At 39.8% G+C, this 16,418-nt stretch overlaps 1 protein-coding gene across 8 annotated transcripts in view; it reads left to right on the top strand.

Moving 5' to 3' along the window:
- The window catches only part of LOC120408000 (programmed cell death 1 ligand 1-like), an 85,137-nt gene extending 69,044 nt beyond the window's left edge, over window positions 1–16,093 (top strand). For 4 of the 8 annotated variants that reach the window (XM_039544442.1, XM_039544441.1, XM_039544446.1 and 1 more), the window contains 7 exons: window positions 6,444–6,512; window positions 7,205–7,558; window positions 8,814–9,107; window positions 11,441–11,551; window positions 13,232–13,288; window positions 13,952–14,017; window positions 15,145–16,093. In XM_039544442.1, the coding sequence (XP_039400376.1) occupies window positions 6,444–6,512; window positions 7,205–7,558; window positions 8,814–9,107; window positions 11,441–11,551; window positions 13,232–13,288; window positions 13,952–14,017; window positions 15,145–15,167 (974 nt within the window). In that variant the 3' untranslated portion in view covers window positions 15,168–16,093. The remainder of the gene's footprint in view (window positions 1–6,443; window positions 6,513–7,204; window positions 7,559–8,813; window positions 9,108–11,440; window positions 11,552–13,231; window positions 13,289–13,951; window positions 14,018–15,144) is intronic. The other 4 variants (XR_005600363.1, XM_039544444.1, XM_039544445.1 and 1 more) reach the window with 4 other exon arrangements.
- Window positions 16,094–16,418: the final 325 nt, after the last annotated feature.

Below are 16,418 nucleotides of genomic sequence, written 5' to 3'. Positions count from 1 at the left end.
ACAAACCCTTTTGTATTTAGTTCTGCATCCACGTGTGTTCAGGTGCTTTTGTTTTGTTTTTGGCTAAGCACCTTTTTCATCTACATCAAAGAACATTTAAGAGATTCTACAAGGGAATTCATCTCTTAAATCTGTTCTGAGCATGGATTTTGATTAGGAATATCATGTGGAAAAAGGGCTAAGATATCAGAGTCAGGAAAATCTCCTAAACAGAACTTGAATATAGGCTGCTTTTGATTTATGTATGTTATATACAGAAAAATAAAAAAACCCGCTGATGGTGAAGTTTTAAATTATTTGCCCCATTAGTTAGGATGATTGTTTTGCTCATAAATGATAGCACAAAGTACTTGCCACTGTAAAGCACTGTAACTCCCATCAACAAGGTCTTTTCCTTGATGTATACTGTCTATAATTAGAAAACAATACATAAGGAAAGCAGTTAGCAGGAAGCTAGACACGAGTCGGTGGTGGTTATCCAAGTTCCATGACATCTGGATACCCTCCCCAGAGGCATTCTCTCCCCTCTATTTCCTAACCCTGAGCAATTGTGCAAAGGAAGGCATGGGCAGCTGAGTGAGGTTAGTGCCTTGTGCCCATCACTCCGATAGTTAACCTAGTAGTATTTAGAGAAACCGGTCAAGATATAAAATTTAGAAAACTGAAAAGCAAAAAGGTCAGTTGGAGTCCTTCCAGTCTCCTCTGTCTGCACTCTTTCTTGTTGAGGCTGATCTTGCTCATGAGAAAAGTCCCATTGACTTTCCCAGGCCTACTTGTATGAATAAGGACCAGTCAGGCGAGCAAAGGTCTGCAGAACTGGACCCTTCAATTGTCAGCTTTTGGGGGCAGGATCTGTTGAAGGCAATAGATTTACTCAGGGGTTTCCCACTGTTTCAACAGAAAGGAAGTTGGCACTAAAAGTTTGGACAGCAAAGTAGACATATTAGCACTGGAGTCCAATCCTGCCAGGTTCTGAGTATCTTCAATTCCCATGACAGCAACAGGAGTCAAAGGCATTCAGTATCACACAGAAGGTGCTCTGCACCTTGAAAGAAAGACTGAGCAATTAGGATGGGTCTAATTAAATACTTTGAAAACGAAGCTACATGGCTAAAAATGCAGCTTGATGTTTGGAAGGGGCAGAACGAGAGCATTAATGGAGGAGAATGACAAGGAACTATCGAGGTAGATATGGTCACGAAAGCAGCCTCCTCATTTACAGCCTGTCATGCAAGGTGCCGCACCTTGTTCATAGTGTGCTCAGTTCACATTGTTTTTAATGGGAGCTGAGGGATCTCCATACCCCACATTATCAGACCCTTGATTAATGGGGTAAGATAGCTTGTCCTGATGTATGGTGTGGCATCATCCACACATCAACTTATGCTTCAAGCATGTGTCTCACCTCTAAATATAGAATAAATATTTTAAAAATTCATACCTATTTTATTAGCACAATAACATACTTCAATGTGTATGTCCATCAGTCAGTATCTGCACTCTTAAAGGTAATCTTACTCAGGGTCTATGCATAGTCTTTAGACTGTCATCTGAAATAGCCCACTCTGTAGACCTTCAGGGCCTGTTGAAGAAAAAGCCATCTATATGATATGGCTCCTGGTGAGGTCTGAAGGCATAGAGCAGAGTGGAATAGGGGTTCAACTGGCTGCTTATTTACAGACGGGTATATTAATTTTTGTTATATCCCTATGTGAATTTAATTGTTGTCAGTATGCCTAGAGACATGAATAAGTGTACTTTTATATTTAATAAAGCATGTTGAAGCACAGTGTGTACTTCCATGGTGTGTATATTGATCAATGTTTACACATCCTGTCTTTGGTTTTCATTCACACTTTCATTTAATACGATTCACCCCACCCCTCTCAGAAATTGCATTCCTGGGGAAGTTTTTCAGAAGTGTTTACTGCTTGCAACACATAAGGCAAAATTCTTATCTTTTCTACAAAGGAAAAAGGACTGTAAGCTGTCTAAACTCCTACCTGCCACATGGGGCCACAACCGTGGTACCCCTAACCCACCCAGCAATATCGTCAATCTATCCAACCACACACACAGCCCAGAAGACAAGTCTGTCCTATCTCGAGGACTCTCTTTCTGCCCTGCCACCCCCACCAACATGATACAGTTCTGTGGCGATCAAACACGAAAACTCATGCTCCCAAACGTCTGTTAGTCTATAAGGTGCCACAGGATTCTTTGCTGATCTTGTGTAGCTTTCTCAACCAGCTCCAATTTCTGAGCACTAAGAGCTCAGTTCTTCCCTTTGCTAAGTGCATGTAACTCCCACTGAACTCAATGGAGATGTACAAACCTACAGAAGAGCAGGATCTGTCCCTCACTCTAAAAAGCTGGCTTTATGTCTTTATATAAAGAATACAGCAGAACCTCAGAGTTACAAACACCTTGGGAATGGAGGTTGTTCATAACTCTGAACAAAACATTGTGGTTGTTCTTTCAAAAGTTTACAACTGATCATTGACTTAATACAGCTTTGAAACTTTACTATACAGAAGAAAAATGCTGCTTTTAACCATCTTAATTTAAATGAAACAAGCACAGAAACAGTTTCCTTACCTTGTCAAATCTTTTAACTTTTCCTTTATTTTTTTAATAGTTTACATTTAACACAGTACTTTACCATATTTGCTTTTTCTTTAGTCTTTTTTCCCCCCTTAGCTGCTGCAGATTGCATATTCCCGGTTCCAAATGACGTGTGTGGTTGACCGGTCAGTTTGAAACTCTGGTGTTTGTAACTCTGAGGTTCTATTGTATATCATCAGGGCTGTCTGTACCCATATGCAAAGTACACAGCTGCGTAGGGCACCAGGAAATTTGGTGCCCCAAATTTCCTGGTGCCCTGTGCAGCTGCATACTACTCCAGCCCCTTCTCCGGCTCTTCCCCAGGGCTCCCACCCTGCTCCGCCCCACCCCACCCCTTTCCCACTCCAGCCCCACCTCTTCCCGCCCCTGCTCTGCCCCAGCCCGAGCCCCACCCCCGTTCCTCTGAGCTTTGCAGCAGTGCGGGGGTGCACTCACCAACTGCGGGAAGTGCAGACCTGGCTCCAGCCGTGCCACCGTTGAGTACTAGGGGGTGGTTTCCCACTGCCCCCCAAGCCAGTCCTGCCCCCCCATGGAGGCCTGGGGACAGCCCCCCCTGTTCTTCCCCCACAGAGGCCTGCTCCCCCCCGCATGGGGGCTGCATAGGGCCCCAGAATAGCTATATATATATATAGCTGTGTATATCATTAAACAGTTTTCTAACTGCAAAAGAATCTAGTGCAAGCAGTTCCTAGTTCTGTCTAGCTACTCACAAAAATCCACCCCCTCAACCACTCCTTGGGTACTTTCAGATTACTCAGTACTTGAATGTGTACATTCAAATGGTTCTGTTTTTTCACTTGTTTCTATAGGACTTTCTATGCCTCTCCCACACTTTACAGTAACAAGGTTAAATACTGACTTATATCTATGTATTTCTTCCTTTACATTTGTACTGTGGCTGGATGCCGCAACAGGTAGGGAGCAGAGAAATACTTGCCACAGTGTTAGATGACCTTTAAAGGTGGTTTCCTGTGAATTCAACCTTTGTTCTCATACACATATCCTGAGCTCTACAAAAACACAACAAACTGGTGCCCTTTAATGTGACTGTGCTTTAAATGTCATGTTATGCTGTGTTACTGGTGTAAATCCAGAGTAATCACTGCAGCCAAATGGAGTTGCTTGTTAGTTATACTAGTATAAATCCAATCAGACTATGATCTTTAACATTTAATTGTGCCCTATCCACCCTGTGTTTCAAGAATCACAGTACAAGAAAGCTAATGAAGATGACGGAGCTGTTTGTTCCTCTGATCTTAACATAATGGACCCAGTTTTCTCTCAGTTACAGATACTGGTTAGAGTACATTGAAACAGGAGGGGAAGCTCCTACTGTCCCAGCCATGGAGGAGAGGGAGCTGTGAGGAAGCTTTGTTTCCCCCAAGCAACGGAGAGGAGGGCAAAGCTTTCCCTTTGCTTTTTCCAGAGGAGGGGGAGCAGTGCTTTCCCCACTTCTTTTACTCCTACTTGCAAGTCTACACAAACACTGCTGAAATTTCTCTCCATTGCTAACAGCAGTTCAGTGCCACCCCATGTTAGTAATATTGGGAGCCCTAGTGTAGACAGGCAACTGGCTGCCACTAGCATTCCAAGCACTGTTGATCAAACCTTGCTCTGAGCATGGTTAGATGAATGAGGCTTAAAATGTTATCTGTACTAACATTCCAAGTATTGCTGCCTCTGGTGAAGTTGAACCACTATTAGCAACACTGGGGAATTTTTGCAGAAGTTTCCCTAGTGAAGTCATTGGAGTTACAGCAACGTAAAACTTGTATGAATGAAGAATTGGGCACAATATCTGTGTTCTATGACTCTTTATGAGAAATCATGAGGCATAACATATAGTTATTGGAAACTTAGAATATTTGGGTTGTGATCATTTTTTAGTATTAGTATTACAGTAGCACCTATAAGTGCTTGTCAGATATTGGGGCGGGCACTATGCTAGGTGCTGTACAGCTGTGTAATAAAAAGACAGTCGTTGCCCTAAAAAGCTTAGGTTAACATTTAAGGCCTAAGGCTGCTCTGACTGAAGTCAATAGGAGTACGTCTGTCAGGTTCAACTGGAGCAGGACCAAGCTCCATAATGATTGTTGCTGTCTGTTTTATGTGCAGTGTGAGCTGTCCTGGACTTTGGTTTATTTCCCTATGGAAAATATCCTGTGACATTTTTTCCCACCTCTGGTGCGTTAAAATAGGAGGTCTCCTGTCTTAAGGGATTCTGTATTTCAACAGTCACATCCTTTGTGTGTTTCACAGGGTAGGCGCTTCCAAGTTCATATGTCAACCTTCCCAGATTGTTCTCATCAAAGGAACAACCCATCCCAAAATGAAGTTCTTTCCTCCTAGGGTACAAGCGTACTCCAGAAACAGACCTTTCACTCTGAGCTTCTACTCCACCCTCTCCTTTGCCTGTAATCAGAGCATCCTACTCTGGCTCCTCAAATCCTCTTCCTGCCTTGCATGTAGCTCAGGCCTGCTTGCTTCATGAGCTCCAGCTGCCTTGACTCTCCAGACCCTTAACGCTTTCCTTCTTGGGCCCTGAATCCAGTCAAAAAGTGTGGGAGAAAGAAGTTTGAGCCTTCTCAGCACACTCCATGCCCTTGAATCTACAGTGTTGTCAAAGCCTAGACATGTGTTATAACCCAGCACAATAGCTGAAACGCTTGCTTAATTATCAGCTTAATATTGAAATACAACTAGAATGCTGAAGGAAAAAAATAGTTAAGTAAATGGTAAACTCTTATCAGTATATAACTAGGAAGGTAGATAACTATTATGGATACCTAATTTCTTACACAAAACCTAAAGGCAGTTTAATAAAAGCACTGCCAATTTCTATAGCAGTTTGTGTGGGTGTGAAATTTGGGGATCTAAAAATATATAAGAAAAAATCCTGTAGTCCTCCATACTCACACAAAACTCACTGATGGGAATTTTGCCTGAGTATAGACTGAATAAGGACTGTAGGATTTGGCCCTAGGGTATTCTTCTTGATTGAAATGTGTACTTAGAAATGTGGCCCTTTTGAAATGAAGTTAGCATATGCAGTTAAAATTAGCAGTACTTCTTTTTTATAGTTTACACTCCCACATAAGACTTCTAAAAATCAGTTAATCCAGGAGTGAGTAATTTTTGGTCTGACAAATGAGAAAAGTAACTTACTCTTTTAGTTACGGAGGTGGGAGGGGTGGGGAAGCACAAGGAAGCAGATTTTGAGCTGGTAGATTTTTTTTTTCCTTCACAGTTTTACAAGTCTGCCATCCTACACATTTGCATCATCCTGAGCTGATGGTGTCAAATTTGCACCATGGTGTCAAATTCTCTGCAAATTTGACACCATCAGCTCAGGATTAAACAAAGACTGTGAATGGCTTGCCAACTTTAAAAGCAGTTTCTCCTCCCTTGGTTTTCACACCTCAACTGCTAGAAGAGGGCCTCATCCTCCCTCATTGAACTAACCTCGTTATCTCTAGCCTGCTTCTTGCTTGCATATATATACCTGCCTCTGGAAATTTCCACTACATGCATCCGACGAAGTGGGTATTCACCCACGAAAGCTCATGCTCCAATACGTCTGTTAGTCTATAAGGTGCTACAGGACTCTTTGCTGCTTTTACAGATCCAGACTAACACGGCTACCCCTCTGATACTAGATACAATACTAGACTTCTGATGTACCTTGTGGCAATCTGGCATATATCTGTTTATAGTAGAACTCAATACTTATGTCCAGTTACTACATTCTGCCTGGCTAAAGTACAGTGTATAGTGTAATGTTAGAAAACACACCATAATAGGATTTTGTATCATTTTAGGTTCTTTCTGCAAGATGGAAAATGCATTGCTTTTGTGTATATTCCTGTCCCATGGGCATTTCCTAAATGGTAAGAAGCAGAAATATTTGCTTAGGGTTGGTTGTTTTTTTTTTCAATGTATGGGCACAGGAACTATACCTTCCAACTTAGTTTTTCTTAAACTGTTAGGTAAAAAAACACTGTTCTTTATCATTTAAATGTTAAGCCAAATGTGTGTGCTTGAAAAGGGCTAGACTGATGCAGCTGGCAGGGGTAAATGTTTCAGTGTATCCACAAAACAGTGTGGGTGGGTGGGGGTGTAAAGAGCAGATGTAAAGAACTGCACAAAGGAAGACATTGCAGTGTGCACATTTTATTGGTCCACAAATCCAAGTACTATGCTACATATTCTTCAGTGTCATCAGCTGGCACTTTATCTAGTAACTATTTACATATATACAAATATAGTGCACTCTTGTAACAGGCAGCAATGGTACAAGCTTCTCCTCGGTGTTCTGAAAATAGGGGCCAAGAGGACACCCACACCTAGTTTATGTATACAAATATCCTCTGTGTGTGTGTACATCTCAGGTGTAAAGAGCCAGTTAGGTACCTAACTGGTTATGTACATGCACAAATGCCAAACTTGCACACAGACGCTGTGAATGTTTGTGTGCATAAATTAGGCACACAGAAATGTATGTACATGGTTGGTAAAATATAACTTTGAAAATCCATGTTCTTTTTGGAAAAGAAGTTTTATTCTGAATTCTGTTTTCCAGCTTTATTCACAGTTGAAGTTCCCCAGCCACAGTACATTGTAGAATATGGGAGCAACGTGACCATGGAATGCAGGTTTCGAGTGAATGGTGAATTAAAGCTTCAAGATTTAAGTGTCATTTGGGAGAAAAAAGAGGAACATACAAAAGAGGTTTACAAACTTCACAAAGGAAAGGAAAACTTGAATAACCAACACAGCAACTATAGGGGAAGAGTAAATTTGTTGAAAGATAAACTGCAGTTGGGACAGTCTATGCTTCAGATCACCAGTGTAAAACCTACAGATGCAGGGACTTACCTCTGTCTCATTGGCTATGAGGGAGCTGACTACAAGACGATCACTTTACAAGTAAAAGGTAAGTATTTATTCCAGATAGTGGAAATCAGTTTATTACTGCATTATCCAGTTACAGTCTCCCCTCACTGACTTCACTGGGATGGCAATAATGCCAGAGGGTGAAATTTGGCTCTTCATCTGTAACTAGTATTCACAATGTGTGTAAGACCTAGCTCAAGCCTCTGCATTACAGCATTGGCAAGTCAACTTGAGAGAGTAAGTGCTGTCCATCCTTTCCTTCTCTCACTTACATTTGGAGGGTAATGAGGGAAGTGGAGATGAGGCAGAGCATTTCTTGTGCAAAAGTGCTCAGGTTTCCTTGAGCACCTCCTACCTCCTGGTCACACTGAGGATGCTCTAACCTCCCTCTATGGCCCCTTCTCACCCATAGCTTTGCCTTCTGGAGAAGAGGAATAATCCTGCAGAGGTAGGGGAGAGGAAAGGCAAAATACCTGAATGGATTCCCATCCTCTAGACAGGGATGGTGCTGACACCTCTTGCCCCAGGCTGTGACCCCTGATACAAGTTATATGTTGCCCTCATTTTCTTTCTGAAAAACTATGGATTGCTTGTCTCAATACTGCTAGGTATATATTGTAGATTGAACCTTGCAGTTCTGCACAAGAGTTTACTCAGTATCAAGAATGCAAAGTTCACTACAAACTGTTCTCCCACAAAGATACAGTGGAAAACATGTAGACTAGGGGGAATATTAATATCACTTTGATGCACAGATATTTATGCAAGTAATTCCCACAGATGCTGATGGGAGCTATGGGATAAATTGTGGGTTCTGGTGCATGTATGATGCAGAATCTGTAGACCACAATTGTCCACTTGGGTTCAGCATCCAAAGAGGCCTCCACTGACCATTCTGAGGCACCCTCCTGGCACTTACACAGCAGCCCAACCCCACACCTACCTCTTGGTGGAGTCCATGACTCTGCCCTTTTCTACCACACATGGCAGTGAAACAAATGAAGAATGATGTTGGGGAGGCCAGCTGAAGAAAGCACTGGTTGCGAAGGTTGATACAATCTTTAAAAAAAGTTGCAAAACTGTAGTGAAAATAGATCAGTCCAGGTACAAACCTACCTCTCCACTTATACCATAATGATGAAGCAAACAATAATGATGTTTAACTTGATCATCAAAAAATATTACTTGCTCACATGCAGAATTTTGGCGTGAAAAGAGCATGACCTACTGAAATAACACACACTCTTGTCAGCACCAGAGCTATAATAGCTTTTTGTATCATTGTTTTTGTTTAGCTCCTTATAAAAACATAACCAAAAGAACTGTGACTGTCCAGGGGACTGCAGGACACAGCGAATGGGAGTTAATATGCCAGTCAGAAGGGTATCCTAAGGCAGAAGTCATTTGGCGTAATGGGGAACATCAAGACTTCAGTGCCAAAGCAAACACAAGTTATGAAGCAGGAACTGATCAACTGTATAGTGTGACAAGCACACTTAAAACCAACTCAAGTGTTAATGAGACATTTCACTGTATATTTTGGAACAAAGAATTTAAAGAAAACACATCTGCTATTTTAATCATACCAGGTAATGTTTCTTAAGTATGTTAGTGCATTGTAAGGGTGTCTATTGGATCAACCACAATCTGCTTTTCCTAATCTAGACAAGGCCAAGCAATATATTTTAGAAATGGGTTTAATCTGGGGGTTTGAATTTTAGGCCTAATAGCTGGAAACTCTTGTGGGGGTTTTTAAATCCAGGCTCTTACACAAACTTCCTCTATGGCACTGGATAAGTTACAGAACTGCCCTGCCTCAGTTTCCCACATGCAAAACGTAGACAATACCTTGCCGAGGTTGTATAGGCATTAATGTGATCGTGATTGTAATGCACTCTGAACACTGAAAATGCTAAGTGTTGCTATTAGGATATTTTTCCACCATGTTTATATTTCCAGAATGCATGGAGTGGGTGGGTGGTGATTCAAGGTGTGGAGTTCTGCACAGCTTTAAAAGTTATGTGAAAGTTATATATGAACCTGTGGGTAGAAAATGTCCCAGTCTAGCTGGAGCCGAGAAATGAAACCCTCCCCTGGAACTTAATCATAAACATGTACAGTTTGGGGATCAGAGCCATCAATTCCTTATTCCTACATTAAATTTAAACAAATTAGCACCATAATCAAAATCTGTACATAGAATGGAGTGGAAGGAAGAGGTTGCATAAATCCAAAAGTCCAGGTGAGGCTCCTGGAAACTGCTAGAATAAATCATCAGAGGGAAAAAGTGTTATGGTGAGCAAAGTCTCAAGGGGTGATGGTATTTAACAAGGGAGTGAAATGATTTAAACAGCAAAATCCCCAGGTGAGATACAGTCCAGCCCTGTAATCCTGGGTGTGGAACTCTGCCTTTCCAAAAGGATACTCCCCAGTCTGTTTCCTGAGCAGTTATTGTGATAGCTATTTCCTTGAACACCTATGGAAGAGTGATCCCCCTGCATCCTGTCACAGACCCCTTTGTGTTATCCAGTGCATCTCTTTGGATAGCACTGACTCCGGAAGCAAAGATATATATTAAATTGTCTTCCACCTTGTTTGAAGCAGTTTCTGTTTATTGACTTGTCTCACATGGCTTGGAATGCAGCATCAGGGTGTGTCCTTGAACTCAGTTTAAAATGTATCACACCAGAATTTGTGCATAATCGCCCTAAGGTACACATAGTAGATAACAGCAGAAGCAAAAGAGAAAGCAAAAATAAATAAGCTGCTTGAATATCATTCTGAAATGCCTAGAGTAGGGTGATTACATGCAGTGGGGGAGCAGGGGGTTTATACCTGCGACGTGAACAGAGAGGTGTTAGCTACAACTTCAGATGGAGGTTTGCAGTGATTGGTGTAAAATCAGTTTCTGCACTATTGTATATCTTTTCCCTAATGATTAAGCTCCCTTCATAAAATGTTAGCCTTCAAAAAGACTAATATCTTCCTGGGGTGTATTAACAGAAGTGTCCTGTGTAAGTCACAGGAGGTAATTGTCCCTCTGTACTCGATACTGCTGAGACCTCAGATGGAGTATTGTGTCCAGCTCTGGGCACAACTCTTTAGGAAAGATGTAGAAAATTTGGAAAGTCCAGAAGAGAGCAACAAAAATGATAATAGTTTTAGAAAACTTGTTTAGTCTTGAGAAAAGAAGACTGAGGACGAATCTGATAATCTTCAAATATATTAAGGGCTGTTATGAAGAGAATGGTGCTCAATTGTTCTCCATGTCTACCGAAGGCAGTACAAGAAGTAATGGGCTTAATCTACAGTAAAGGAGATTAGGTTAGATATCAGGAAAAACTTTCTAACTATATAAGGGTAGTTAAGCTCTGGAATAGACTTCCAAGGGAGGCTATGGAATTCCCACCACTGGAGGTGTTTGTCCAACCTGTTCTTAAAAACCTATCAGGGATGGGGTACATTTACTTGGTCCTGTCTCTGCACAAGGAGCTGGACCTGCTGACTTCTCAAGGTCCAGTCCAGCCTTACATTACGATGATTCTGTATTTCCCCTGTGAGCACAGTAATGAGTCATGGACATGTCTTGTAGTGATCAAAGTTGTTTGAACTTCTTAAACTAATTATTGTAATTCAATAATATTAACAACATTCTCAGGTTGTTGGGTTTTGGAATAGTCGCAGAGAAATAAAATCTATATAACTTATATCCTGTATTTTTAAATGGTGACAATTTTTTGTGAAATTTTTCCATTTTGTCCAGTTCCATGAGCTCATTGATAATCAAGAAAAAAATAAGACACTTTAAAAAAAAGTTTTGTTGAAATGTCTAAGATTCAAGAGAGTTTAACTCGCTTGAGTAATTTAACTGGTTACTGTAACTTGATTATTTCCCTAATCATTTTCTTTTAATCCTTTTTAGATTGTCCAGTAGGTAGCCAAAGGATTAACAGTAGACACTATTTTGCAACAGCTGGGGCTGTGTTGGTTCTCTCTGGATCATTGCTTCTATTTATGCTCTGGGTAAAAAAGGGTATACATTTTTTTTACCATATTTTTCTCCTTTTGTTATATTTGTTGATACTAATAGAATTGAAATCAGCTGATGATGATCTGTTCCAACTCCTTCACCCTGAAACCCCCAATTCTCTTAATTCTTGTATCACATCCTTCCTGCTTCCTTTGTTTTTTTGTAATCTGCTCTCACCACATACTAACCGTTAAGGTAGTATTTATCATCTCCCTGGCACAGTGAACTGTTTGGTCATCTGCCTACAGGTAGCTGATAATGCATCTCCATTGGTCAATCTGTAGATGCTGCTGCAGAGTGTTATGAGTGGGGCTTTCCCCATTCAAAAGTGAAAGCATTCCTACCCAGCTGGCATTGCCAAAGCTGCTTCCGGTTCCTCAGTTTCCCTCATGATATGGAACCTACATGTCATTAGGCTGGCATGATATTTGTCTTTTCTGTCATAGCTTCTAACAAAACTATCTGAACTTTGACTCAACTTTATAAGGGATCTAAATGAGTGCATTCTAGTTATATTTTTATCATGGCTAAAATGTAATAGAAATGACCATAAACAGGTATCTGCAAGAATTTTAAGATTTTATCACAAGAGGTACTCCGCCTCCCCATGTAGTGGTTTGCCACCACTAGTTTGTTCCATTTTCTTTATTTTTTTAAATTAGGTTTTGTTTCTTCAGTTAATTTGAGTGACTTAAAAAAACTGGTAGCTTCAGGATCAAACTGGGTTGCAGAGGGATTACCTGAAAAGTACTGGATGTCTCAGTGTTGACACACCTGTTAGGCTTACAGAACTACACCAGTTTGTCATACTGTAACAATATGACCAGAAATGCATGAGGAAGTTTGAGCCAGGCAAAGGGCTAACGGCTCACCAGAAAATCTTTTAAAATTATGTAGTAGGCATAAACACACAGCTGGCATGAACTTCAGCTGGAAATAATACAGAGCTATGTGGTATCTTTTTCAGTAATACCTCTCTGTAGGTTATGAAACTGTTTTATTATTTCAGGCCATGTAATATATTCCCCCATCACCACCCCAGCACTGGAAATAGCAATACTTTCTGGCTAGAAATCACATGGAAAAGGTCTTTCATTATCAAAATTTATGATAAGGTCTCCAGTAGGCCTGCATATTCCTAGTCCATCAGGTTAATGATAGCATAACATTGCTGTCAGACTCAGTTCATCTCTTCATACAGCCTTCCCCTGCCCCACATAACAGGGTGTTATGGAGATATCTGTATAAATGTTCTGTATTCTTCTATAACAGCCCCACAAGTGATGTCAGCAGTGGTGTTAGCAGACTCCAGAGGGTACTGTTCAATCAACAGTACCTTTGCTATCAGAGTGTGGTGGGAACAGGAGTACACAGTGAAAGTGGAGGAGGGAACATGGGAAAGCCTTGGTGTCTCAGAAGATGCCCTCCTGGGAATGTGATATTAAGGTCACATTTTTCCTAAATTACAAGAAGGAGTAATACTTTAGCTATTTTTTTCCCCCTGAGTTTGCATTGGAACAGTGACAATGGTGATTTTTCAGTAGATACTATACCTAATTTGTAGTCTTTTGAGGTAAAAATATACAACAGCAAATAAGTTAGATAAATATTTCAGGGTTTTTTTTAGTAACACTAAATCTAAAATTAGTATTTTCTTTCATATTCTTCCTTTTTCTCGTGCAGCTAGAAAAGATCAGGACAGGGAGACGTGTACAAATAATGCAGCAGTGAAATTGATAAGTAAGTATTGCATACATGTGACTGGATGTGCTTCAAGTGAAACTGGCTTAATTGAGAACTCCCTACGTAATAGGGGCAACCCTAAGCAAAATTGTATGCTGCTCCATTTTACATTCTTCTTTTAAGGTGTCTGATAACTAGACAGTAATAATAAAACAGTGAACTTCGTGCCTTTTATTTTCTGAAATAATAAAAACATATATTCTGAACAGTAAATTAAGTAAAATATCACACTGGACCAACTTCACATATTACAACACAAACAGTCCTACCAAACAGAAATTAGTGTTGTGGCTAAAAGTGTAGGCAAACACAAAGACCAAGATTTTAAAAAGTGACTAGTGATTTTGAATGAGTCAGTTTTTGATTGTCCATTTTAGGATGCCTTAAAATGGCTCAATTTCCTCCCTCCTCCAGAGGCTACGTCAGATGAATAGTGTTTTAGAGAGAAAAACAGTTTTTAGTTTTAGTTCTATAAAACAAACTGTTTTATGCATTAATTCTTTCTGTAAGCCTGCAGGTCAATTAGGCACTCAGCTTACCTAGAATGCCATGGTCAGAATTCTTTACAAAGGATTTATAACCATACATGGGGGGAGCGGAAAAACTATGCCTACTCGTGTGTATGTGTGTGTTGATATTTTATTTTTATTATTTTAAAAGAATTATCGACAGATGAGGAAGAGGGCGATTGCAGAGAGATTTCTCCTGAGAATGAAGAACTAGAAAGTAAGTACAGATGAAAAAAGAAAAATAGTAGCAAACTTCATACAGTACAAATCATCTGCCAGCTTCCATGTCCAGGGAAAGGGTATAGCCCAGTGGGAGTTGAAGCTTAATGGCACCTGTTGCTAAGGGAACTGACAGACTATGAACTGGCCTGGAGACCAGTTTAAAAATATAAATGCAGATTCTGAGTACTTCCTAGTCCACACTCCTGTGATTTTAGGGAATCTTTTCCCAATTATTGACTTACTGATCTGAGGCCTCCTATTTTCCTTTCTCCTACCTGTTAGTTACATTTTTTGTTTTTAAATCTTTGCACTCTAGGGAATCTTTTAGGTCTCTCTGGCTGATCTCCAAAAAGTAGCTTCCAGGCAGGGAAAGACCAGTAACTTCAGAATAAGACCCTTTTACAATTCTTCCATCGCTGGTTAATGTTCAGTCACCTGGAGATAAACAATCACCCTCGTTAATATGCTGCAGCATGGAGAAAATATTAGAATGTTCAGTAAAGTCCATGGATTACATTTTTATGTATTTGTCACATGACTCTGTCCTTAGGGATGTAGCAGCACAACCATCTAAGCTGGAATTTGATAGTAGTTAGTAAAAGAATAATTCCTCCTTCTCTGTTCGCACTTGGAGATTCCTGTGAGTCAATGACCACAGATGCTAATTTTGGCTAAATCAGGCCCAAAGTCATCAAGAATATAATTGCAGAATATGATCCATCAGTCAGTTAATTTTTAAATATCAGTTAGTTTGGCATTGTTTGTGCTAGTTCAGCTGAATTAAAAATTGATCTAGTTAAAAAGGTACAGACCTTTAATGGGAACAAATTTTGCCTGCATTGGGCCCGTGATGTGGTAATTGGACAATTACAAGCCACAATAGAGATTATTTTCTTCTGGGGTTAAAAATGATTGGGTCAAATTCTGCATTGATTTATATCCACTCAACCCTATTGGCTAAATGGGCACAACTTGGTGCAGAATTTGTGTAGTATTGTAGGTTATGTATTTTTTATTTATTTTACTTTTGCCTTTAGTCAAACTAAAGATGGTAAACGATGTCATAAATGTGTGGTGATGTCTTTTTTCTATAATGCTTGTTTAATTTTTTTCTTTTCACAGATGTACGAATTGAGGTGACTTAATGCAGAATGTTTTCTTCCTTCACTGAATATGTTCTAGAGCTCTGGGAGTTTTATTTTAAATACTATTTTAAAATGTCTTGGTCTAAATCTCCTTTCATTTACACCAGTATAAATTCAGAGTAAATTCACAGAAGTTAATGGAGTTATCGTGATGTAAAACTGATCAGCATCAGGCTTTCTGTGTATGTATTTGTATTTATTTAAGTTCCTACATGTCTGCTTTGTCCATTATGCACTTTTGTGGATGATGTTCAGGTTTTTTTTAATACTTCTGTCAAAAAAGAAAGCACTTTAGGTCCCTACCCTAATGCATTTCATACTTGTTTTTAAAACGTTCCAATTTTTCTCTGAACTTTAAATTCCCTACTGAGACACTATAACTTCCAGCCTCCATGGATGAAATTGTCATCACTTTGACCCATACAAGGATAAGGAGGAGACTGAATGTCATGCATGTGGGCCACCATCTCTCCTTACTGTAGATTTTAAGATATTGGCTAACATTCAGCAGTTAGTTAGTTAGTTAGTTAGTTACTTCAACAGAGAAAAGGCTGTTTAACTCTCTTGTCAACATCATGATTCCTCTTGGGTTGGAAGTCAACAGATAATCTCTTGCCCTTTGAAGATGCTCCAGAGAGTTAGAAGTTGTACTGTTTACTGTAACTAGGGATATAGTTGGCACCACCAGTTTGCAACCGATCACTATTCTGATCAACCATCTGAAAAGCAAGACTTTGGACCTTCTAGAAGAATAGCCCATGGAGTGGACTCTTTGGAAACAGTTGAGATGGAATGTCTGCTCTTCTATGATACAAAATAGACTCTCATTAAATCATTTAGTATGCATTTTGGAAGCACTTTTGGATTCTAAGTATCATTAAGCTATGGTTTGGTTATATTTTGCAAGATACGCACTTGTCTTTACTGTGTCATAAATTATTAGAATTTATTTATTACAATAAGATTAAAAACTATATTTTTTAATAAAGAGGGTATTTTGTTTCCTTTTGTATCCTATTTCCTAAGCACTTCCCCTTTATATAACATTTTCTCCTTACATTGGCATGTCAAGAGCCTGCTACAAGGACAAACACTTATTAGGATGTGTGTATGTTATTACAATAACTTGAAATATCATTCATAGTCACTCCAAGTAATGTACTCAAATCTTAGTTTCAGACTTAAAGTAGCCAAGTCTTTTCTGTAAAGAAATTAAAGGGGTATTAACATCTGTGGACAAAGTTTATGAAC

The sequence above is a fragment of the Mauremys reevesii genome, linkage group 6, assembly GCF_016161935.1.
Source record: "Mauremys reevesii isolate NIE-2019 linkage group 6, ASM1616193v1, whole genome shotgun sequence".
Taxonomy (NCBI): Eukaryota; Metazoa; Chordata; order Testudines; family Geoemydidae; genus Mauremys; species Mauremys reevesii.
This window is presented reverse-complemented; position numbering and strand designations above follow the sequence as displayed.